The sequence below is a fragment of the Neltuma alba genome, unplaced genomic scaffold (assembly GCF_004799145.2).
Source record: "Neltuma alba isolate B1F8T4 unplaced genomic scaffold, ASM479914v2 tig00012095_pilon, whole genome shotgun sequence".
Taxonomy (NCBI): Eukaryota; Viridiplantae; Streptophyta; class Magnoliopsida; order Fabales; family Fabaceae; genus Neltuma; species Neltuma alba.
This window is the reverse complement of record NW_021636652.1, coordinates 150716-176629: the sequence shown is the minus strand read 5'-3', so window position 1 is coordinate 176629 and position 25914 is coordinate 150716. Positions and strand designations below refer to the sequence as shown.

Here is a 25914-nt window from a genome sequence, read left to right as displayed (position 1 = left end):
TTCAAATATTGACCGTTCATTACAAGTTAGAAATTAACAATTACTTTTCACAAAATTAATTTAAGATTTGAGTCTATCATAATAAACTAACGAGAGTTAATCCTAGCAAAAGGAGATAATTTCTCATAACATGATGAACTAAAATTGGAAACTGTACCAAAAAAATAGTGCAAAATACATGTGAAGTTTTTAACTACCATAATATTTTAAATAATTTTGAAAACTTCATATGTATTTTTACATCTAAGAGAAGATTATAATGTATGGTGCTCCCCATGCAATACTTGATGAATAGATTTTCATCTTCACTCTTTTTTGTATAGAATGGCAAATTAAAAAAGTCAAATATAATTGCATTCTAAAACGATACAGATCACATATGCAACTCTTGATGAAAATATGGTAATAATTAATAATTAAATAATTCAAGATAAATAAAAACATGGCCGAATATTTAACGCAAACATATTGGAACGAAAACGCCAGTATATAGTTTGGGAGTTCAGAGAAGTAATTTAGTGCCATTGTTGTGGCTGTGAAGGGGCTTTTCCTTTTCTTGGTGCGTCATGAAGGAAGTGACCGGAAAAGACTTGCCGATTCCCATCGGAGTCTTAAACACTATCTTGTCCGGATTCTTCTCGTCGATGCTCATCTCGCTGATCGGAACCCAAACGAACATCTGCTTGCTCTTAATCCCACTCATCTTCTTCATCTTCCCCTTCTCCACGTACGCCGTCACCTCCGCCGCGTAGCTCACCCTCGTGTTGGTCGCCTCGAACATATGCTCGTACGGACCTTTCTGCTTCATCCACACGAAGCCTGTCTCTCGAACCCTGCCACACTCCACCAGGTCCTTCAATGGAAGCACCCCTCTCGGAAACCCTAGCTCTTCCAGAAGCTCTATGGAGTGCCGATAGCAATCTTCTGAGCCATACACGATCTCTGCTCCCGCTCGCTCCTCCGTTACAGATTTGCTGCTCGCCATTTTGGTTTAGTATTGAGTACTACTGATTCACGTATGCCTCTGAGATTTGAAGGCCTTATGGTTTCTATGGTGTGAGTTTATATATTATTATTATGATGAAGAAGAGAAGAAGAGATGGAGGTAGTTGGATGGAGGTTGAGCGAATTGGACTACTTCTTATGAAGTGGTTCACCCAACTGCTCCTACGTACCACCACCTTCTCTTTGTGTTTAATTTGGAATTTTGTGAATTTGTGAGCCTTAATTAATTTCCATTACATATGTCCAAAGTCTAATGTTTGGTATGTAATGTATACTTTTTACCTATAATCTACTTGGAAGCTAATTAACGCTACAATCCAGTCAGGCGAAAACAAAAGAACCGGTGGTTAAAAGAGAAAGATCACAATTTGTTTTGATTCTAATCATAAGTTCATGTGCAGTACCAAAAATTAAAAAGAAGGGAAGAGACAAGAAGAGAAAAGGAAAGAGAAGATTCATTGTCAATCCAAGTAGATGCATCACAAAGCCTTAATATTTTTTTGGTTGCCCAGAGTATCCTCCCACCCGAACGGTAAGAGACTAATTTCTCAGGATACTGTCAGGCGCCGTAGCGGGGACTCCTCCCAACAGTATTTTTTCCATACGCACCGCCTTAAGGATCGAACCCAGGACATGATGTTTAAGGGGTCTAAATCCCTTCCACTTGGACCAACACTAGTTGGTCAGTGTCAGTCCAAGTCTGAATATGAATATGAGAGCATTAGCGTGGGATTTGTTTTGGGCTTACAAAGATGATGAATATTGGAGCCTTGGCACTTCAGGCCTGAGTATGGATTGTTGTTCTTGGCACCATTTGGGTCACTATTTGAAAAAGTTGGTCCAAGTCATGTTTGGTTTGGGCTTATGGCCCAATAAGGTTGGGTCCTGGCCTGTTATTTAGTAACCATATCTAAGTGTATGAATTTCTTGTATCAAATGAATTATTGAAAACAAAAGAAAGAAAATTAATGTCAAATGTGAGTTCAGTTAGGTATTCTTTTGATCCTAAATATAAGACCCCTTTTATAGTGTAAATTACAGTACAAAATAGGTCTTACATTTAGGATCGAACGAGTACTTATATTTGCTCTCTTTAGCTAATATTTTTTTGGGCCAACGTCTCTAGCCAGTATTAAATATAGTAAATGTGCATCAAAGGACATTTGAAGTTTCTTGAAAAAGCAAATAAAAAAATAATAAGGGGAATAAGGATAAACCGATAAGAACAAACAAGCTAAGGGAGAGATTCATGTATTAAGAATAGTAAATACCAAGAAAAAAAACAGAGAAAAATGAAGGACAATATAAAATAGAGAGTAGTTAAGAATGGCCACATGACCAGCAATATATATCTTACCCACATGCAACCTCATGTGAATGTTTTGTGTAGGTCCCTTCCATGGCCCCATCTCTCTCCGTTCCTCCCCCCGGGGGCGTTTCCACTTTCCAGTGATTCATGAACCAACCCAGACTCTGAGAAAAATTTGAGTTTCTTTATTTTATGCCTTTTTTTAAATACTTCATTCATTGATGAGTTCATTTATATATTTTGTCAGTAAATTCTAAAAGAATAAAACAAATAAAGAAAACCTGCCACACCATAATTTTAGGACCCAAGTTCTCTAAAATTGTGCAACCACAAAAATTCCATTCCAAGTTTAACTTTTGTTATAAAATTGCAATAGGTTCGTACAGGCGAATAAATCTACATCCCCCCCCCCACCCCAAGAATCACATCTCTGTGTTTGAATTAGAAAATAATTATTCAAATTTAAAATTGTATAGGAAAAATTGGGGGACAAGTGCCTGTTTTCAAAGAGTAACATCTCTATGACTTCTTGTGCAATAGTTCCCATTTCCCAATTAATCTGTCAAAGGGAAATTTTTAACAAAGTTTTCCTATTTTATAAACTTACTAAATAAATAAATAAATTTAAACGACTAAAGTTTAACATTTACTCGTACGTTCATAATTACAACGTATAAAAATTAGAAGCTTAATTTATAAAAATGATAACAATAATTTTATAAAATATTAAATATAAACCAGTTTTTTTTATTTATCTAAGAGTTAAAATGAGAAAGATACAAGGCACAGCATTTGGTTCCAAGATGAATAAAAAGATTTTTTGCTCTTGATCTGTTATTTGTATCCTCGCTAGATGTATTTATTTTTAAAGCTCAACATATTTTAAAAATCATCATATAATTAAAAAGGATTTAGTAATAGAAATTAATAAAATTTAGAGTGAAAGAATTTTTTAAATAATTTTAACGCACTAGTTTTTCATGTGGTAAATTAGAGTTTGAGTTCTCACAAAGGTATAATCACATTCAATACTTAATAATATTGTCTCCATGTAATTGTCAAAAAAAAAAAAAAGAGAGAGGATTTATTTTTGCAATTTTAACTAATTATCCATCCCCTAACACCCTGGTTTTCTATAATCAGAGCATAAAATTTTGGAAGAATTACAATAAGTTCCTAGAGGGAGGAAAAATTACAAAATAAGTCTCAAAAGTTTTTATTTTTCACTTTAAAACTTGTCATTATATGTTACTAGGTTGTTATTGAGATTTTTTAGTAATTTTTTTTTAGACTTAATTATAATTCTTCCTAAGATTTTTGGTGATCCGCAGTGCCATAGCAAATCGTACTATGCCGAAGACATAATTTGGAAGCACACAAAGCAATAATGGCATAACGAGAGGAAAAAAAAAAATCGCAACAAAATCTTTATAAGATCTCCCAAACATTTAAAAAAAAAAAAGTGAAAGAGAGAGAAAATACTACACCATATATAAATGTTCCTTCTTTCTAATGCATTAACCTCTGCATTTATATAGCAAAGAAATCACAACCATTAGACACACTATTTTTTTTTTAATCATCAACTAACAAGTTAAAAAAATTACTATGTAGTAAGAAAAAAAAAAGAGATAAAAATATGCCCCAATAAAAAAAAAACAACAACACACACACATGAAATGAAAAGGGGGGAAGTATTACTACTATATTCCCCACGTATGATACAAAATATGAGAGAAGTGTAAGGCGCTAGTACTTTTCAAGGGTACCACTTTGTTATGTTGTTGAGGCAGGGGAACCGACACTGCTCAGAGATGATGAGCGTGAGGGGGTGGAGCCGCCGCCTTGGGCGGTGGTAGCCCGGAAGGCTGGCACTGGTAGCACTTAGCAAAGAGGCCGAATGTGTCAATTTGCTTGACGAAATTGGTCATGCTGGCCCATCCTCCGAACCCAAAGCCAACCACAAAGATCCAAACCACAACGAAGGCATTGAAGACGTACATGGCAGTCCAGCTGGGCATGAAGAAGGGAGGCTTCTCTGCAGCATTCTGCAGAAAACAAAAGCACACAAAGTTTAATGGAATGAATTATTAGGGAAGGAGACGATGAGTCAAACAGGGCCAGCCGAAAGAGAAGGCATGGTCCAATAATTGAACTGTTGCAAATAACTAAACGAAAACGACGTCCCACCAGTCTCATTTCATCAGTGAACATGAAATGACAACTATACCCTCAACTAGATACAGTCTTAGGTATATGGTTCCTAATTTCCTGTATACAGATGGATATATATACCTGTCGGGCGGAGGCTTTTCTGTACGTAAGCATATGAGCGAGGGCAGGGATGATGTAGACGGTGAAGCTGACGAGGAGGGCTCCGACGGCGGAGTTGATGGGGCCGAAGAAAGGGAAGATGATGGCTAAGAACCAAATGGGAATGACGACCGGCAACCTCGCGAGTGCTCTGAGGCAGATACTTCTGGTGTCGTGCATGCCGATCACCTTCTCCCACACGAAGTACAATGGAGTACACGCAAACCCGAATGTTATGAACTGCAACCACAGTCACATTATTAAACAACATGTCAGACTTCAATTTCTGCTATGAATTTAATATATATATATATAGAGAGAGAGAGAGAGAGAGAGAGAGGAAGAATTTGGAATGGAGCGGACCTGGTGGATGAGCATGAGGATGACGGCGGCATCACGGAAACCGGTCTTGGGGAGGAGAGAGAAGGCGTTGGAGTGGTTGAGGAGCTGGTCGCCGAAGGCCCAGTAGACGGCGGAAGCCGACGGAAGAGTGAGCGTGAACACGTACAGTGTGGCCAGCAAATATATGTACTTGAACTTCTGTGGCTTCCACATGGCATGCATTATCTCCCTGCAAAACATGTTCTTCGCTCATCATCTCCCAATTCCCATATTCATTAATTCACTCATTGTTTAATCCCAACATGCCACCAGTTACTTCTTTTCTTCTTCTTCTTCTTCTATTTTATGACAATGTCCCTATCTGTATTTTTTTAAAAACTAAAAAAACACATTCAATTCCTGATGCCATGTGCATGCTAAGCAAGAACTAAATCCAATTTTATTTCATGTGATCCACTGTTTGGGTCAACTCATCAGAGATACAAAGGATAGGGCAAAATAACAAGACATGTTTTATTTACTGTCTCTAATTAACCGTAATTTCATGGCCTAGAAATATGTTGGTGAACAAAGTAAGAAGAGCTAATAAAAGAGAGATCTTAATTTGCTGCACTAAAGTTATCAGACTAGTATAAAAAAAGTCTTATATTTAGAGTCGGAGGGATAATATATATTTTTAATTATTGTCATGGACACTCGGGATAAGCTTTTAACAATATTCATCATAGCTGTCTAAACGAAGTGCTTGGAAAAAGAGGTGAATTTTTTTCACATCATTAATTGCCTATGGTAAAAAAACCGGTATTATGTGGTAAAACAAAAAATTAATTGGACATTAAGAGCTTTGAACGATAAAGCTTGAGAGAGGCAAAGAAAAAGTAAAATGCATGATGATATTGTCTGTGGGTCTGATGATCCTAGATGGCAGGCAAAAAGCTGCGAAGGGAAGCCGTGTAGAAACGAGAGGGAAAATTACGCAGTCAAAAAGGTTAACGGAATTCGGCACTCCGAAGCCTCGAATCCGGACTAGTCGATCGTTCGGGTACATTCGGTCCAATGAACCGGGACCCAGAAAAAACGCGGTTGGATATCGGGTGATTTACACCGGAAAAAAAAAGGTTAACGGAATTATAAATTCGATTAAAAAAAAAAAACTTACACAGTCACGGCGTGGCCACCAAATGTGTACAGTATATTAGTTGCTCCGGTGAAGTACAGAACCAGCTTCGCCGGACCCGAGTGAGTCACACCCTCCACCTGCAACACGCCCACCAAATCACCATCATCAGATCTTTCTTCTTCGTACAAATTGTACTGCTTCGTCTCTGTTCATCATATGAATAGTAACAAACCTGGCCATGAAGAAGCGCTGCGATTGTCAAATACCAAGCTGTGTAAGTGGTCATTCCAAGTCCTAGAAATGACCAGATTCGATAGTTGTGAAAGGAAGGGATGAACACAGTGGTCGCACAGCAAGCTCCAAATATGTATGTCCAAGTTCGTTTGTCCAATTTGTCGTTTATGTAGTAGATGTTACTGCCAGCAGCAATCCCAACAAATTTAGAAGCTTGAGATTTTGTTTTCAATTGGAAGAATTGATCAGATCGACAAATTTCTGATCGGAAATCGAAGGAAAGCCCATACCTTGCACAAGCTATAAGCTGAATCACGGATCCGAAGAGGAGGAAAGTACAGTTGAAGGCCAGCCCCACTGCTTTCCAATACGGACCCAGCAATCCATCGAGCACTTCGAACCACTGATAACTCACCCAGGAAAAAAAAAAGTGTGATTTCTTGTTTTTTTCCTTTTTCCAGACTTAATTAGGAATTGGAATCTTGGGGCAAGAAGATTTGAGTGATTTTAATTACCTGAATGACATGGTTCTTGAAGCTAACGTTTTCCTTTTCCTTTCTGGTACGGTATTCCACATAGAGGACACTGATTAGATAAGCCGTCCAGCTTCCGAGTATGCCGTAAAATACTTGCAGCAATATGCCTGAAAGCATACCCAGTTGGGAAAAGGAATAGGGAAGCGTCAAGAGCACTTGGGCTACCTGTAAACGGCAAGATTTGGTTCAATGGTTTGAGAACTGGGAGAAGAAAAATGGAGAAGAAGAATAAAGTGAGTTTTTTGGGAAATGGGTATTTTAAGTAATCAATATGTACTTGATTTGAAGCACAGCTGAACCAGGCGTCCCAAACTGAGCCGCCATGCCAGAGGAAGCTCTTGAGGGTGAACATGGAGTTGTCTTGCTCCTTCTCTTCTTCCCTGACGATGCCTCCATCATTCTCTGTTTCGGTGAAGTTGGTGACTATGGCTTCCTCTGCCTGCTTCTGAGGCAACATTGTCTCCGAAATACGCGAAAGGCAGTGTCAAAATCTCCTGGTGGATCTGAAATTTTATATACTTTGTTTATACATAAAGGACAGTAAATGAGACAAAAAACGAGATGATCAAACGCAACCCCAGAAAACGAAAGCCTATATAAGACGAACCCAGATCCAGATAACTGCAAATTCCTCCCCCACAAGCTTAAAAAGTAAACTCAAATCCTCTTATTCCCTCACATACAAATACAAAAGAAAGTGGGGAAGAGAGAACAGAATTAAAAAGTGGGATGTATACAGAGTTTTTTCAACAGCAAGCAGGAAAATCCAAACACAATACACTAATCGCTTTCCACTAACCTTGGTCGAGACGTCTCTTTCTCCTAAAGCTTGAAGAAGGAAAACCCAGATCTGTGTTCCAAAACAGAATGGCCTTTGCTTTCAATAATGCGTTCTTTTTATCTGCCTCTTCCTTGAGTTAGTTAAGTGCTCTGACACAGTTGTGGCAGAAGCAGCAGGAGTGATGCTTCAGAATTTCACCATTCAATAAAAGATTTTCAGATTCACAGAGCTTCGCAATAAAAACCACCGTTTTAATGCTCCACTAATTGGCGTCGCAGAGAAAAGAGAAGTACCGCAAGCCCAAAGACGGCGAGGAGACGAAAAAGCAGGAAGTATCAGAAATTGCAGAGACTGAACAGAAAGGACCTCCTTTCCCTCGAAACTGTTCAACCAGATATTACGAGGACGGCATGGGGCTGTGTATTTAAGTTGCTAAATATGTAATAAATGTATATCAGAGTATGGCTAAAAGCAAAAGCAGAGAAGGATGCAGTTAGCCAAGCAAATTCACTTCTCTATAAATGGAGGAAGAGAGAGAATGAGAGATGAATAATGAATACACAATTGAGTTCACTGTGTATTCCAAATTCCGAATCGATTCTCGGGGGTCTCCGTTTGTTGGTGACACAGAGTTTCGGATGGAGACCGAAGCGAGTGGGTGAGCGAGACGTTGATCTGATCAGTAGTAACAAGTGAAACGAGCGGAAGGCCTCCCCTTTATAAGCCCAAAAAAGTCGCTTCAACGGCTAAGATTCTCCCTTTCCAGTTTCCACTGTTATTCTAATTATCATATTAATGTAATTAATGAAGGTTTCATAGTTAAAAACCTAATTCCCTGTTTATAACTCTATTAATGCATGTACTTGAGACAGAGCGCAGGGTAATTTTCTGGTAAAAAAAAGGCTGAAAAATCTCCTATTAAAAAATTTTCCATCAGAATAACCTATTTCTCTTGTTCTATTTATAAGATAAAGAGAAAATACATTTTTTGGTTCTATTTATAGGATATTGAAAGAAATTTTTTGTATGGATGTACAATTTCACCCTTCATTTATTATTGTGCTGACTTTATTTATATAAGGTATAATGTATATTAAATAGGGATAAAGTTAAAAAGTTGTTAAATTTTAAATGAGAGTTAATGAAATTTAAGGTTTTTCTTAGTATGTATAAAATATGTTGGAAGTGACTTATAAGTAAGGCCAGAGGAGTACATTAGAATATGATTTGGTACCACTTAGTTGTTATTTATAATTCATTTGTTAGGAAAAATTTTTTTGTTCCTATTGACTTAATAAGTATATAGAGAGATAAAATAAATAGATGAGAGAAAATATAAAATATTTTTTTAATACTCTTTCTTTCATAAAGATAAATAAAATTATATTATTTTCTTATGAGATAGATCAATATTGTTAATGTTTAAATAAAGATATGGATCCAATGAGAATTTGCAATCTAGGACTAGCACAAAAGTTCAGAAGAATCTGGATGAAAAGGCCACATTTCACAAAGCTTTGTTTGTTGCTTATGGATTTTATTTATACACCTGACATTTTTGGTTTGGATTAATACTAAAATTGAGCCAAAGATTAGAAACATGACAAGATGATGTTATGCAATCTATTGTGTGTGGCTTGTGAGACAGCCAAAACAGTTAATTGGGCATTTGACCATCATTGTTTGGCTTCAAAGTTAAGTTAATTTCTGGGATTTTTTTTAATTGTATTAAGTAATATTAAAATACAGTTGACGTTTCTTTAATTTCTACACAAGATAAGAAAGTCAGAAGCTGTTTCCTTGTGGTCCAATTCTATGATATGATTGTTTACACTTGAGATTAGCACTAATACACAAGGGCTCAGATCCAAATCCCAGTTCAGGGTCATGGATTGAAATTCCCAATTAATTCTTTTCGTTAATGTAACGAAATTGGTTTTTAATTAATGTTTTGTGGTTAATTAATTTGGGATAATTATACAGCTTTAAAGTTGTTTCAAGCTGGATCAGCCTCCCTCATGTCCCCTTGATTAATCAAAACTCTTTCGGCCAGCCCCTTAATTAATCAATTTTAATTGGATGCTACGCTATTCGAAACTCGGCGCACGGTACGTGCAGCCCACTCGCCAACTCAGAGAACGATAATTGGATGAGTTGGCGGCGAGTATGAACACGTACGCGTGTTTTTGCGAGAAAAACGACGCCCCCGAGGCAGAAGATGGGATTTTTGGGAACTTAATAATATTATTGAGCCGCCAAGCCATGTAAACGAAGTTTGCTTTTAAGCCTTTATAAAGCAAAGTTTAGTTTCGGCGCCGAGCGCGTTGCGTGACCTTTTTTCACGATATTTGGCTCAAGCCGAGCCGCCTTGGTCCCGCCACTTCCCCACGCTTCCAAAGGAGCAAACACGCGCACGCCCATTAATTAAACTATTAAACCCCCTTTTTCTTCTCTAAATCTCTCAGAAAATATATGCAAATTCAACTTCTAAAAGAAGATAAATTTTTCGTAAGGTTTATGATAATTTTCTATTTTTTCAACTGGTATTTATATGATTTTTAAAAATGTCAAAAGCGTTCTTTATGTTCAATAAAATATATAAAAATAGAATAGGAAGGGAGTAGTTGTTATTTTGGAAAGGAATGAGTATAATAATATTTGTATCATGAACAAAATTCAATGAATTACCAAATATGAGATGTCTAATTTGAACCGCATCATGAGAGATGACTGTATAGATATAAGCTTTGGTATATGAGAATAAATAAGATTCAAAATGTTGTGAAAGAACGGTTGAAGAAGAGTAGAGGAGTAGAAGAAATATTGCTATGGAAATGGAGGGGACAAAGAAGGAAAATGGGAATAGTGGGCATCCCACAAAAGAGAAAGCCAAATATATGAATTAATAATGGGTTGAGAGGATCCATGTTTGGAGCAAAATAAAGTGTTCTTTGAAGTTTGAACATCCCCAGCCCCAAGTTGCCCCCTTCATTTAGGGATTTGTCCCCCCACTCCCTTCCCAATTCCCTCCTTTTCTTACTATTCATGCTCCATAATAATGAAACCGAAATTTATAAGACTTTGTGATGTAGTAAAACAAAAACAGATACAAACAAACAAAAAATATAAAACAATCGATTCTCATCATGGTTTCTTATTTGTTTTTCTGTTATTTTTGTTTTTTGACTTGAAAAAGTTGGAATGGAAGAGGTATTATATTGGGAGGAAGCAGTAAAAATGAGTAGGAAGAAGGTGGGCGATGTATGTTGACCTAGCTAGAAAATGAAAGGGGTGGGAATGGGGCAAGGAGAGGTCAAAAGGAATAATAAAATACTAAGAAGAATGCGAAGGAGATTTCACTTAATCACTTGGGGGACTTAGTGGGCAAAGCAATGATTGGGCAGTGGATGGATTTTGAGGCCACTAATTAAAGTGATTTCCCCATTCAGCATCAAAACTCGGAATGTGTTCCATTGTTGCCCTCCATTTGGGACCCCTTTTTTTTTTTATTCTTATTTCTTACTACCACTTCACTTGTGTGTATGTGTGCCTTTTTTTTTTTTAAAAAAAAAAACTCCTGCTGTACTAATTACTAAAAATTAAATAGAGAGAGATATATGATGAGGAGAATGGAATATTTTTCTCTAAATCATTAGTGTCCCATTAACGAGTACCGATGAGTTTTGCAAATCTATCTCAACTCAAGTAAATGCTTTGACCTTTGCCCATCAATGAGAGTAATTGAATCTTCTCATTTGTCACAACTCACAAATAGGTAGCCTTCATGTGCTTATTACTTACTCTTCCGGTCCTTAATATAGGACCTAATTATGAGGTTGATCTTGGTCCTAAATATGAAACTTATTTATCATATTTACCAATTCTTTCCTAAATTACCCCCTACTAAATAATTAAATATCACAATAATACTTAATACCTATTAATAATACACCTATATATTTTATACAGTGAGTGAGTACTCATTAATTTCACACATACATCAATTGTACCATTTTATATTTTTAATAAAATAATTTAAAACATTTTTTGAAATGTCAATTTTTTAAAGAAGTTTTAATTGAGGGTATTTTAGGAAACATATTGTTATATTTATGATTATCACCTAACTTAACTAACTTTGTTAATTTAATCAAACTAGTTAAATAGATTCTATATTAAGGACCAGAGTAAGGTCCTAAAAGCGGGAGTTAATGATTGTTAGGTTTCTTATAATCTTTTTTTCCCCCCTGAAAACTGAGTTAGAAATACTAATTTAAATAACTACAAACTCAGAAATATCAATTGAAAATTAGGTATTTAAGTTTTAAATGAAATTTCAGTTTACTACTAAGATACGTGTTTGCAGCTATCTGAATGATATTTACAACTCTTTTTTTTTTTTTTGAGATCTAACCTTCATTAATTCCCTCTTGCAGACTATTTACGGGCAGTATTATGTAGTGATTATAGTTAACTCGGTTATCTTGATTTTCAAACTGTTAAAAACTACTTCTTATCACCTCTGCTTCTAGGTGAAAAATAAAAATATATGGAGTACTAAACAACAATAATTAAGTGATGGAACTGCATTTAAAATAATATGAATATAGTATATTATTAAAACCGTTTCTGAAGTAACACTAAAATTAATTATTGAAAACTTGAAAAAGTTAAATATGAATTAAATTTTTTTTTTATTGAGGATTGGTGAGGGATAGAAATATAGATGGGGAATGATAATAAATTGCTATGGTCGAGGAAAACGGGGGGAATGGAAATTAGCGGAGGGGAGGGGCCCCAACGACGGAAACTGCCTTTTCAATTCCCCTCTCTTTTTAATTTCATCTTGTATGCAACTTAATTAATTCATATTCTTCAATTCTTGTTCACTATAACATTCGACAAAATCTGAAAAACAGGTCATGTTGCTGATGTTTTATATACATGGACAGCACAATTTATTTTTTTAAAAATTATATTTCATATTGATGATATTGAATTTTGTGGGTGGCTGAATATTTAATATTAATTTATATATCGTTTTCATTTTATTTAATTATATTTTACTTGCCACATCCCAAAATGCGTTATTCTGATTAGTCTTTATGGTTCCGATTCCGCCACTCACCATAATTAAAGTAACATACTGTGGATGGCAAATTTTGAACATGTAAAAGGAGGAACATCGCAATCAAATAAGATGGCGAAGAAGAATTTTTAGTATGATTAAAAAATTAAAGCCATGATCTTTGTACGGTGTGTAAACACATCTTTTTAGTTACGTGGGAAAGCAAACGAAAGATTATATTTTGTTTTATTCATGATAAAAGATGTGCATAGAATAGACAAAAAAGATGTACTCATCCGGTCCTAAATATAAAACCCTTATACTAATGTATATAAAGGTATTATATTTAGGACCGGAAAAGTGTATGAATGTTCGTATAATTCTTTTAAAATATTTAGTTAATTTTAAAATCAAATAAACCGTTTATTTAATATGTTAATTTATATACAGACCTCTATATACAACTCGGGGCCATTGATAAAAAAAATTGCTCGCTCTAATTTATTGATTAATGAATAACAATTGCATGTTTACCCTTTAACAGATATAATTTGAGAGCAAATTTATAAGAATTAGAATGTCGGCCCCATACTTCATATGATTGCTAAGATGAGCCATACTTGTGAAGACTTCGTACTTAGATTTTATTTCAGACACACGCACACACAGAGATACTGATTTTAACTATATTTTTTCTTTTTTTTGAAAAGCAAAAAGAATAAATCTTTTGTAAAGCAGGCAGTGAGAGATTTGCACACATCTTCCACCGTTATGATTTGTAACAAAGCTAAAATAAAAGGCTAGTGAATCTAATTTTTTATTCACTCGACCTACTCTTCAAATTCTACACACTAGACTAGGTAATTAATTAATTCGTTTGTTCATAGCCATAAACTCATATATATATATATATATATATATATGGTCTCACTATGGCATCATGCTTACATAAGAGTGTGTGCGTGGTTTAACGATGATCCTAAACTTACCAACAAAGATAGATGGGAAATGTAAAGATGGCCGACGATGTGGACACGATAAATGAATAAATTGTCAAAGAAGGCAAACATCACATGAATATGAATATGATCGAAGAAGATAAAAGAGAAGGGCAGTTCATTGATATGAAATCTATCAAAACTTTTGCTTGAGAGGCAGGCTAGCTATATATGCGATATGAGGGAGTTTATTTTTATGACCAAAGCTTAGTTTGCAGCGTAGGAATATTATGCTTTTAATAATTGGTGATAGATGACCGTTCAGATAAAGTGGAATGGAGATAAGAGACGAACCATTTCTGCTATATAATTAAATGGACCCTCAATTTAGAAAGTGACCTATCAATTTAGGACCCCCCTTCCCTTCTCTTGGCCAGACCCATCCTATTAATTTTGTGACAAATGATCACCTTTGGTCCCCTCAGACACTGGTAAGAGCCATTCCCATCAAAGTTATAAATGGCTACTCACCCAAAGATGCTTGCACTCAATTTCATGATTTGAGAGGGACCTTCTTCTTATAATTTTCTTCTTCTTCGTCCCCTCCACAATGCTTGACAGCTATGTTTGTGTTTGGGTTTCCAGCTTGAGCTTCAAGGCTTTTCGAATTTTACCTTTCAGAATCTGACTGCCAGTTTGGATTTTGGGAAAATGGCCAGGGATGCTTGTTTTGAAGTTTTCATATTCTCCAAAACACCACTTTGTTTTCTTTATGTTCTAAAAGTTGTTTCAATTACTCGTCCTTGGCAATATATAAATCATTCAGGGTATGTTTGTCATGGCCAAAAGATTTTTTTTTTTTTTATGTAGAGTACTTTAATTTGAAATATAAGTAAAATAGAATTTATTCAAAACGTGAACCAAGTTTGATCTACGGTAATTAATAATATGCTCCATATATACCCTGTAAGAGTCTGAGTTCAAATCTCATCAAGTGAGCACTTCATTATTGGTTAATCCTACAAAAAAGAAAAAAATGAATATACTGAAGAAATTTATTTGGGATTTTAAGATATTTTTGCCTTTAAACTATTCTCATAGGAACCGCACATATAATAAATTTTTAAATGGTCCAATGTTGTTATCCTCAAACTTGTAAAAATGTTGCAATGTCGTGCTTGCCCTTACTGTTAAAAGGGAGGAAATGTCGGTTAACAATAACATGGATATGTATGTGGGCCCTACATCACCGTTTGACAAATGCTCTTTTAATAACACGGTCGACGTTGCAACGTTCTTAAAAGTTTAAGGGTAATATTGTACTATTTGATAATTTAGGATATTCAATCCTCCTAAAATGCATTTATTTAGGGGAAATTGTTGACAAGTCCCCATCTGAAAATTTTATTGATAAGAATGACTTAATAAATTGTATAAAAAAAAGAATGATTTAATAAACTTTTATACAGAGTACCAATACCCTGCAACCAATATTCTGATTTAAGCCAAAATTTTAATAGAAGACTTTTTTTCCCCTCCCAATTCTTACTTTATTTATAGCTGTGAATCATGCGGTTTGACTGGTTAGTTTTATCTACATGCTCTAGCCCACGGTGTTATTTTATTTAAAGTAATAGGTAAGTGCAAATTAAAGTGTGAAACACAAATATCTCCTTTTCCGTGGAAAATTTTGAAAGAGGAGATACGATCAGATAAAAGATTCATTTAACCAATAAATTCCCAATATGCTCATGCTAATTAGAAAGTTGCCAAGCATTAGTAATCTCAGAAACTATGCAGCCAAAATTTGGTGTAGCTAGTCATGTGATGCCTGTTTAGGACTAGGGAAAATGAAGGGGTATTTCCCTTTCGTATCATTTTCTTGAATCTATAGTATGTTTTGTTGTTCTCATGTATAGGCTTACACATGTGAATTTGACTGAAGGCTGGTCATACTCATAGTTATATCCCTGGGAGGGGAATCTTCTTCAATGTGAGCGTGTGTGTGTGTGTGTAATCTATTATTTCGTCTAGCTGGGGTATGATACCCTATTAATTATTAGATGGACCACATGGCAAGGGGAGATTTGTGTATTTTTAATTGTCCCTTCTGTTAATTTATCACTAAAATTGGAAAAGTGAAACTAATCACTGATATTAAATTAAAATAAGCGGTCAGCGTCATCATTCACTAATCCAATCTTTTTCATACATAATATAAATTAATTGAGCGCCACATCCTAAGGAATAAATTAATTATTTCACAAGCTCTATCAATTTAATTTAGTAAATAACAAGATAGTAGCGTATCTTTTCACATGCATCAATGATCATTCTTATATATATATATATATATATATATATAAAAGATATTTTCGGGTAATTATTTTATTTGATAATCTATTGTGTAAGTGAAAATGAATTCACTGATCATCAATAAAAGAATTTAATGGCTATTGTAATCAATGACATATAATTAATAAGGCATCTGATTTTTATTTTCTTTTAGCCAGCAAGAGGCATCTGATTTAAGCTGCGTTTTCAGGAATATTATAATCACTCGGATTTTTTTTTTAAATGTTAAACATGTTATGTAGGATTTGTTCGATATAGTTTGGCCGATACTAAAAAAAAAAACAGAGACAGAAAGATATCAATAAAGAAGATTTTATAAAATTATTGCAAAATCCTTAAAGTTGGAAGAGATCAGTATAAAGTGATTAAAGTATGCTGTAGTACAAGTAGTATTTAGCACAAACTTTAAAATATGATACTATATTTTAAAGGGGAAAACATTAAGAAGAATATATACGTTAGTCTTCCCCCCCTTTTTTTTTTTCTGGCCTCCCTTGGCTTGAGTCCAAGATTACAATGTTTCAGTAAATAACCGTGAAATGTGTGGCATATATTGAATTCACTGATGAGTCTATCCAAAGGAAAATATGCAAAAGGTAGATATATGACCTGAAAACTAAATATAATACAAATAACCCTGTGTGTGTAATCTGATTTAATAAACGGCAATAATAATTTAGTGCGACTTGATGTTTTAATTGCATGCTTAACTAATGTAAGTATGTACTACTCTATTGCTATTAGCAAATCCAAAACGTGGAGAAAAGAGGAAAAAAGACATATACTAAACAAAATTAATTATTTTCATAAAAAATGGTTTTCACACGGATTTTATTCCTGAAGAAAAAAAATCCTTGTTTAAGTATAGTATATGGAAACTTTCTAGGATATTGAGACACCCCGAATTTTATAACAAACAAAGTTATATATATGGGTGAATTGTAAAAAAAAAAGAAAAAAGAACATCGCTATATTACAACCAAACACCGGAAAAAATTATTAAGTGAACCGTTTCTCTGAAGTTTAAAATCTATTGAGTTTTTTTACTATTAATTAACCAACTCCTTAATAAAACCATAATTTATTTTATAATAAATAAACGAGTTTGTGAGATGTATATATAAAATCAAAGTATTGGATTCTACTTATAGGACTAAGGAATGAAACCCTATCATTTAGAGTGTAAAGCATGAAGCATCTTAGTTTTTACAGGTGGATGTGGACCATCGTCTTCTCTTATTAGTTGAGTGAAGGTTCCGTCCATCATGTGAGAACGACTGACCAAATGGTATATACTATATACCCCATCCTTATTTTTCTTTGCATCTATATAACTCTCTCTCTCTCTCTCTCTCTCTCTTCTTTTCTCTCATATTTTCCACGAAATTCCCCTCAAATTTGCATAAATATACTATACCTCAGCATGACGATATTCCTTGAAGAAAAAAGAGTCTTGTTGTATGCAAGTTAGTGAGGGAAAAAAATGATATGATTATAATCATAGTGACCATGCTGACAAATTAAGAATTTGCTTTTATCATCATTATTGTTGGCAGCAGGAGAGATAGATGGAAACATGAAATTAGAAAGTGGGAACAGAAAGATGACCCCATGTTTTGGGTTTTTTTCCCTCGGAGATCTCCAAAAATGTGATGCTTATAAGGTTTTGTAAGTTGGAACTATTTGCCACATGATGATGATGGTGTGGATAAGTCTTTGAAAAGCCAAATAAAAAAGTTGGAATGTGTTTTCGGACTTCTATTCCTCTCTTTATTCTTTTCTTTATTTGGTAGGGTAGGAGCAAAAGAAAAGAACCTTGGGGTTATCATTATATATCTTCGAGCCTCCATTAACTACTAGAGTGCCTAACATTGTATCAAGACTCCTTAAAATAAAGTATATATAAAAGAGAATATATGAAATCACATAACTTTTGTCCTATAAGCACCAGCTAAGTTGGTTGTGTTGAGTAATTAAAAATTTTTACTCACTAATTTTTAATATAAAAACTACTTAACTAATTTGAGTAGATTAAAAAAGTAAGATAAATTAATTAATTTATAACAAATGTAGCTTGATCTCTCAAAATATCACCATAACGTTATATCATATATTAGTTTATAAATAAGATAAATTTGTTTGGGAAAAATGATAATTAATATGAGAGATGAAGTGAATCAAAATATTGTGTTTAGTACCAAATACAACATTCCATGTAGCTCATGTATTAGGAACAAGAGGGAGCAGTACATATGTTGTTGTTTGACATATGTTTTGAAACATTATTTCTTATTATAGGGAACAAGAGAGAAAGTGAGATGGAGTTGAATTTACCAACACAACTAATATTACTTTGTAAATTGGGTGCATTGAGATAAATTAGATACAACTTATTTGCATGTAACAAACAAAAATTGCTTTTTTCTGAACGTACAACTTACGTTGTACAAAGTCTCTATCAATAATTAATTATGCAATTCAAGAACTGTGTTAGAGAATTACTGGATAGAGAGGCACATGACATAGTAGAAGTGTACTTGATTTGTGGGTCTGACTCTAAAAAAAACAATTGATAAGAAGTGGCTGCGTGGCTAACATGAATCATAGTTTCATAACTATTGATATTGTAGTGGCACGTTATAACACCCATTTACTTTAAAAACTGACTTAATAATTTATTGTGTTGCTCATGTTATAATTATCTGAATTCTCTCAATGCGTTGCAAAAGCGTTCCTTCCCTTCCAAACTTTCTGGTCTCAATATCATGGACGTACGTTTTGATGATTGATTATTCTCAAGAAGACTGGCCAAATATGAAATCATAGTCTCCTAATATAAACGCCTCTATGTCTTTAGCCTATAACTATTGTGTTCTAAGCGGTTTTTTGTTGTTGTTTTTGCTCATCAAAATCCTTTGTGTTCTTTTTTCGTTAAGCATTTGTTTTTAAATATTCAATATAATTTTGCTAATGTAGAGTCTTTGTTGAGTTTTTTGTCATAACTCACATGTGTTATATTCTTAATAGAGGGTTCAAACTCACAACATCACATTTAAGAAAGATTTAAGGGAGATGTTTGGTATTATATATTGCGCTCACCACCGTGGAGTCTTTTCTAATTACCTTTCAAGTTGATATGTATATTAATTAGAAGCACCCTGCATGAGCTAGTTTGCCCAAGATGTTACTGATTAGGTTTATAATAATTACCATACAACAACTTTGTTTGGGAAGCAAGTTGTTAGATGTGTGGACCAGTAGTAGTGATGATAAATGGAGTTGTTACAATTGTGTACGTACCAATAAATTAGGCACACATATTCATATCAACCAGCTTCTTAGTTTACCTTTCACTTTGAATTTGTTTCACATAATTAAATTCTACTTTAAGATTTTGAAACCTCATTAATCATTTACGAATATGATCGACACAAGCCTATGCCATACTTTAAGATTTTGAAATCTCATTATATCTTCCTTCTCAATTAAACGTCAATTCCTACTCAATGAATTCAACCAACATGTATATGTTTCAAAGTAAAGATGCATGCGTTAGCTGTAAAATATCATTAAAGATTTGTTCGCAAGGCATACTCGTTAGTTGTTGTCATTATAATACATAGCGATTCTTAAGTTATCTCGGCTTGATTATTACTACGATGCAACATATAACGTCAAAGTTTTAAGAATTATTAAATTAATATATTTATTTCTTATGTCTGTTTATTGTTATACTTTGATTCCTCATTGTCAATGTATTTTTTGTCTTCTTGTTGTTTTACATAAATTTTACAATTGTTAACTTGGATGCGTGTTTCATAGGTTGATATGGCATCCTGTATATATAGTATATGAAAGTGTTGCTATGGACCATGCATACACTTTTTCTTTCTAATCACGCGCGATAGCGAATAAATTAATAAATATATGCTATAGTACTTGAGAACCTTTTGAATATTATTGGAAAATATGCTTAAATTAAAGTTTCAAGGGACTTAAAGCAGCCGTCAGAAATATTGTTGATATATTGAAGTCAAAAGTAGCCGCAAGATCAGTGTATTGGTAAAATGATTTAATTAGTGTTTACTGCCTCTGCTCCAAAATCTAAAATGGGAGAATTATATAAAGCCTCGAAGAAGAAGGAACATAATTACTTAAAGCCCCATTAACAACGGAGTAACATGCAGTGATAAGTTTTAAGGTATGAAATAACAATTTGTTACTTATTATTGGGATTTTTTTTGTAGTTATTTTTTTTCTTGACACCTGAAAATAATTCTCTCATATGAAATCTTAACTACTAATAAGCACATGCATATAAGAGCTACCTACTTGTAACAAATGAGAAGATTCAATTACACTTTTGAAAAATACTCATGCTATTTAATGATTAGAATTTAATGAATACAGACAAAAATGTTATCATAAAAAGGGCACTAATGAAAAATTTAATACGGAGATATACAAGTCATAAGAGACAAATTTCTGAAAATGCTTTAAACTTAATTAGGACCATAGAGTGGAAATTTGGTGGGCAGAAACAAGATCCTTGGGGAACATTGAGATAAAGAGACAGCCTATATTAGAACAGTGAGTGCCACTTTGAATGAAATCATAGCTTATGTATGACTTTTTACCCTTCCCCCTCGATTCTCAGACGTGTGAATCAAGATTCGCGCAACTAGATATTATAGGTATTAGTTAAATTGTTTGTCTGGACTCGATGCAGATTAATTTAAATTCGAATAATCATTATCTTGGTTGTATATATTTGGAAGAAAAAAGAAAAAGATAACGTGGTTTGTGTTAGTCAAAGATTACAGCAAAAATTGCATTGTTTAAATAAAGAAACATTATTAAAAGCAGACACCAGGGTGGGCAGGTGACAGTTTTTCACGATTGGATATCACCTAACCTTCGAAAATGATACAACCCTCACATCTCTTTCTTAGTTGCATCCCAAGTCATTCCCACTTTTCTTCTTCCATCAATCATGCATTATGTTATCGGTAACAGTACTGTGCGTACTGTGCCTCACACTTCATGTTTGGTTGTTAACCATTTTTCCACAAATGTGACTACAGAATAATTCAATTTAATTACTATGTAGAATTTTAGATGACTCCATTTAATTATGAATAAGATAATACTATCTCTTGATCTTCTCTTTTTTTTGAGAAAATTACTGTATAATCCTCCATTACAATAATTAAGCAATTTCAACTTACATCTTTTGTCGATGTGACTATTCTTCAGCTGTGTGTCACATATTTAAGCCATGTGCAGATATTTTTTGTTGTGCACAAGTAGATTTCATATAACTAAGGAAAAGTTGGACCATGGTTGCAACTTTCAAATACTATTGGAGAATAAATTTTGTAATAAAAAGGTTTTTGGCAATTTTCCCTTTTTCTTTCTACACGTAGAGGGAATTAATAACTTTATTTTGAATTAGAATTTTATGCGTATCTTTCTTGAGGTTTGTAAGTTTTGGTTTGTGGGGAGAGTACATTGTATCCGTAATGGTAAGTGGGTGTGGCCAGCGATACCTCAGTTCAAGGTCCTCAATTTTGTAATGCCTTCTTTGGGGTACTCGCCTGTTTCTGTTTCACTTCTCAAGAGTACAACATTATATTTTCCCGTGGTATTGTTTTGACTAAGATTAACATAAAATATAACTTTGGTCGATAAAAAAATTATATAAAATATAGCAGCTGCATCTGATCTTTCCATGATGCGGGTAAAAAAAAAAAAAAAAAGATCTTTCCATGATGACATTCAGATAAACTTGATTTACTTTGGAAGATGTGATTCCACGTACTTAGACGTAAAACGATTCATGCAAAATCAAAGTTTTATAGTATAGTTTTTTTTTTTTGGGCCAACCAAAGTTTTATATCATAGTTACAAATAGACATTGTTTAATAAAACTATTAATAACTTAAATTTTCTTAGGAAATATATAGAAAACAGAATAAAAATAAAGTTAAGACGGATTAAATAAAATGCATAAAAATTGTAAGCGCTAAAACAAATAAATGGATTTAAAAAAAAAAAAAGCATTATTCACAATTTGTCGATAGTGTTAGTGTGATTGTATAAATATTTTATGTTGATACTATTTTAATATTCCCTCCCTTTTTTTGGCAAAACTTGTAATACTCTCAATATAATATTTCTTAAAATAATTGTTACCTTAGAATTTTAGTAAAATGAGGACTATTTATGCACCATTCATTAATGAAAACAATGATAGGCTGAACTCGGGAGTTACAGTATTCCAATGTTTTAATATGAGAATATTTTAATCAAATGATATAAGATTTTGCTATAATTTGAGGTATAAAATGGAGACTTATCAATGTCATATGTTTGAGCGAACTAGCGTTGTCTTTTCCTGAAATACTATGTGTGCTTTTTGTGAGTCCCCCCTTCAACAATGTATAAATATATTATTTATATATGGCCTTCACAATTTATAGGGTTTTAGTCTTCTTTTGCTTAAGGTTTCAGTCATCTCTGCTTCATCATGTAAAGGTCACTTCACTGGCTATGGTGGAATATATATATATATATATAGAGTAATAAATTAAATAAAAGAGATTTTACATAGAGGTGCATAGGACAAGACTTGAACTTTTTAGAAGCAGAGAATTGGAAATTACATACAGAGAGGGGTCCATATTGTGTAATGCCAGAGTGGCAATGATGTTGTTATGGTCGGCCAAAGCTGGGTGAGGCTGATGTAAAATGGTGCTTTTATTCAAACACTTGTTAATTATTTCGTCAATTTTCTCTATTCAACCATGCAACTTGAACCTTATGTGGGTCTTTTCCTCCACTTTCTCTGCTCATATCACACCCCAAAATCTCTTCAACCACCAACAATATTAAGCAACCTACACATCATACATATGTTAGTGTTTTATACGCTAGCATAAGATGGCTAATAATGCGAAGCCGCACTTCTAAGAACTTCACAATCACTCATATTGTTTCTCATGATTCCTTATATTCTAGCTCAATTTAAGGGTTTGTGTTGGTGGATTTCTCTAGGAAAATTGGTTAAAAGTTTCTATTTGAAAATTTTATTAGTCAAAAGCATCTAATTTCGAATATGGATACTTTCTATGTATGAAAGCACATCAGGTCTTTATGACTAATAAAATTTCTACACAGGAATTTTTTTTCCGATTTTTCCTACCTATATCCTTCTTATAGAGAGTCTTTATTCATCCCCTCAATAAATCCTGTTGATCCCCATGCCAAAAAACGTCAGAGACTTGGTGTCATGAAACTGACATGTGTATGAAAATTTAAAAATATGTGTCATCAGATTGACAAAATGTTAAAGTGAAAAAAGAAGTCATTGGGGTTACTGTCATCACTGATATTGAAATAACCTGTACGCACCACCATCTTTCTGAAAAAGAAAAGGCAAACAATATGTCATCATTTATGTGTACACGCTCACTAAATATATCTGTGTGTGTGTGTGTGTCCCAGAGTGACATAGCAGTGTCTTTCAAGAGATATCTTAACGCATGAGCAGAAGATATTTCAATTCACAACATCTACTTAAAAATTCGAAAATAATTTATGATCATTGATAGGAGATAATGGGTTCGTGGCAGGTATAGCTAGCAAGGACGGTCCTTGTTTGAGGGTGTGCTTTCATTTTAGAGTTTAATGACTCTTGATCACGAGATTATGATCATGTATTTATGCTTTGTCTATACTTTAAGCAACACAAATGTTGAATGAAGATATAACATATTAATAAAAGGCTTAATACCATATATTGCCTGTTATTTTGATTTTGGTCTTTGAAATTTGAAACAAGTGATTTTGGTCCTCAAAACAATGTTTTGTAAACCAAAAATTTTTATATGGACTAAAATAAGGCCAAATTTTAAGAACAAAAATTATTGATTTCAAATTTTAGGATCAAAATTAAACAAGGTCAAATTTTAGGAACTAAAAATGATATTAACTCTTAATGGAATTATTCATAAATAGAAGTATTATTTTTTTTAGAACATCAAATCTTAAGCTGAAATATCATTGAGAATCCGAATTATTTTTTCATCCGTATCTTTTGTCATGTTCCATTGATATATAAACATCATAAATTTCTTCAAATCATGTGTCTCATGGAGTCCAATTATCTTTAAAAGAAAGTTAAGCGAGTCAGTCCACCAACTACTAGTTAATCGATTGGTAAATAATTTAACAATCCCACAAGGTTTCAAGATTTGCAAGCAACCTATAAAGCTTAAAAAACAAGGAGCATGTAAAGGGGTTGACTGCTCATCATTCCCTCATTATCGATGTTTGATAAGAGAGTTTGAGCAATTTGGAGAGGTACGTACAGGACTTTGTCTGTTTGGTTGTTTTAGTCTTCGAGTTATTTGAGCACAAAATAGATCCCAACTATGAATAAAATATTATCACCATGATAATCGTTTTGAAAGAAACTAACAACAAAGACGGTGGACTAAGCAGCAATGTCAGTTGCCTCGCTTTATGCACACACAAGCATGTGAGAGAGGCTGCGTCCTTCTGCAGATAGTACACATAGATTAAAAGATTAATTTCCCCTTCAAATTTTATGGATGGATTAATCATGATTTTGAAAAACATTAAGTGTTATATATAGCAGTGATTTTAAAACAAGATAACCACTATTATGTTTCGAAGTGAAAGATTTTTGTTAATATTTTGAATTTGTAATTATACGAATATATATAGAGAGAGGGGGGGGGGGGAATTAAAGGGTGGTTCCGGCATGCACGCCGAAAAAGAAGCTGCCATATATTACAGGCAATAAGCTAGCTAGGTTCTTCAAATTTGTTGACACCTGCAAATTGTTTGATGATTTGCCTGACGGAAAATGCACAGAAATTATTGTCCCAGATTTATCAATCTCATCTTCTTCGGTGTGCCATGTGGCCTGTGGATCTTTCAATCCAACCCCACTTGCCTTCTCTCTTCCCTTCCCTGGCCCCTCGTTTCTCACTCACAACATGCTCCATAATTAATGCGTGCTTCTCCCTTCATCAAATTGTCCTCTCAGATTAATTTAGTGGAGCTGAAATTGGAGAGCAAAACTTTAAACGTATCAAGACTGATCTGAGACCAAGAATTTAATATTATATATCATGAGCATAACCTGAGAACACAACTGACGCAACCAGGGAAAAAAAATAGATTTGTCCTCTTTCTTCCATGTTATATCTGCAGTTCAAGACTCCATGTTCTCATTTGAGTTTTGACCATGTGGAATGGGTCCACCATTTTCGCACTTGAGAATATTATATCTTGCGTCTCCTCTCAACAAACTGCTCCATCCATCAGAGACTGAATAACTAGTTTTTAATATTAGTTTTATATATATATTATAGAGTAAGGGTGTTGCCTCTCTCAAATCTCAACAAATAGCCACCGAGCACATGCTAATGAACTGATTCGAATTCCCTGAACTGAAAAGAAAAAATTATTGGGTGAAGTGAGAAAATTAAGACGGTTCAGATTTCATTTCGTTAATTAAGATTATTTCTTCCATCAAGGGATATGATTGCTCTCTCTCTCTCTCTCTCTCTACAGAAAGTTTTTCTCCCTAGGGAAGAGGGATAATGCTAACTGATCTGACATAAAAATAATCTTAACGTTAACAGAAAACTGTTATAATGCGCAGGATGGTTGGATAGTGAGAGGTGGTTGAACATTTCTGCCCCAAGCAGTGGTCCAGGCTCTGTAATCATTAATGGCTAGGTACTATTAAAATGCTTATAATTAATTAATTAGGCTTAAAATCTTTGATCTACTTTACGAGATCAAGTTTGTATTCTAGCTAGTTTTGCGATATTTCTTGAGTTGGCATGAATCATCCTATCAAGTGGCTGGCTTGCTC

At 33.9% G+C, this 25914-nt stretch overlaps 2 protein-coding genes across 4 annotated transcripts; both read right to left on the bottom strand.

The window, feature by feature from the left end:
- Positions 1-498: 498 nt before the first annotated feature.
- LOC114722528 (uncharacterized) lies at positions 499-1053 on the bottom strand. The gene has a single exon (XM_028908574.1). It carries the CDS (start codon positions 983-985, stop codon positions 503-505), a length of 483 nt encoding a protein of 160 aa, XP_028764407.1. The 5' UTR covers positions 986-1053; the 3' UTR covers positions 499-502.
- A 2740-nt stretch (positions 1054-3793) lies between these two features.
- Positions 3794-8314, bottom strand: LOC114722508 (auxin transporter-like protein 2). 3 transcript variants are annotated; one of them, XM_028908554.1, is made up of 10 exons: positions 7934-8314; positions 7659-7824; positions 7137-7362; positions 6839-7024; positions 6614-6726; positions 6322-6505; positions 6129-6226; positions 4991-5198; positions 4610-4867; positions 3794-4362 (listed from the first exon to the last, which is right to left on the bottom strand). In XM_028908554.1, exons 3-10 carry the CDS (start codon positions 7314-7316, stop codon positions 4123-4125), a joined length of 1467 nt encoding a protein of 488 aa, XP_028764387.1. In that variant the 5' UTR covers positions 7317-7362; positions 7659-7824; positions 7934-8314; the 3' UTR covers positions 3794-4122. The 3 variants fall into 3 exon arrangements, with proteins under 3 accessions (XP_028764387.1, XP_028764386.1, XP_028764388.1); XM_028908553.1 differs by having other exon boundaries at positions 7659-8314; XM_028908555.1 differs by having other exon boundaries at positions 7137-7353; positions 7659-8314.
- Between the last annotated feature and the right edge of the window lie 17600 nt (positions 8315-25914).

Excerpts from the sequence above, each read along its gene's own strand:
- LOC114722528 (XM_028908574.1), bottom strand. The coding sequence starts at position 985 with ATGGCGAGCAGCAAATCTGTAACGGAGGAGCGAGCGGGAGCAGAGATC.
- LOC114722508 (XM_028908553.1), bottom strand. The coding sequence starts at position 7,316 with ATGTTGCCTCAGAAGCAGGCAGAGGAAGCCATAGTCACCAACTTCACC. Across the intron at positions 6,227-6,321 it reads CAGCGCTTCTTCATGGCCAG|GTGGAGGGTGTGACTCACTC; the intron begins GTTTGTTACTAT and ends GGCGTGTTGCAG. Across the intron at positions 4,363-4,609 it reads GAAAAGCCTCCGCCCGACAG|AATGCTGCAGAGAAGCCTCC; the intron begins GTATATATATCC and ends TGTTTTCTGCAG.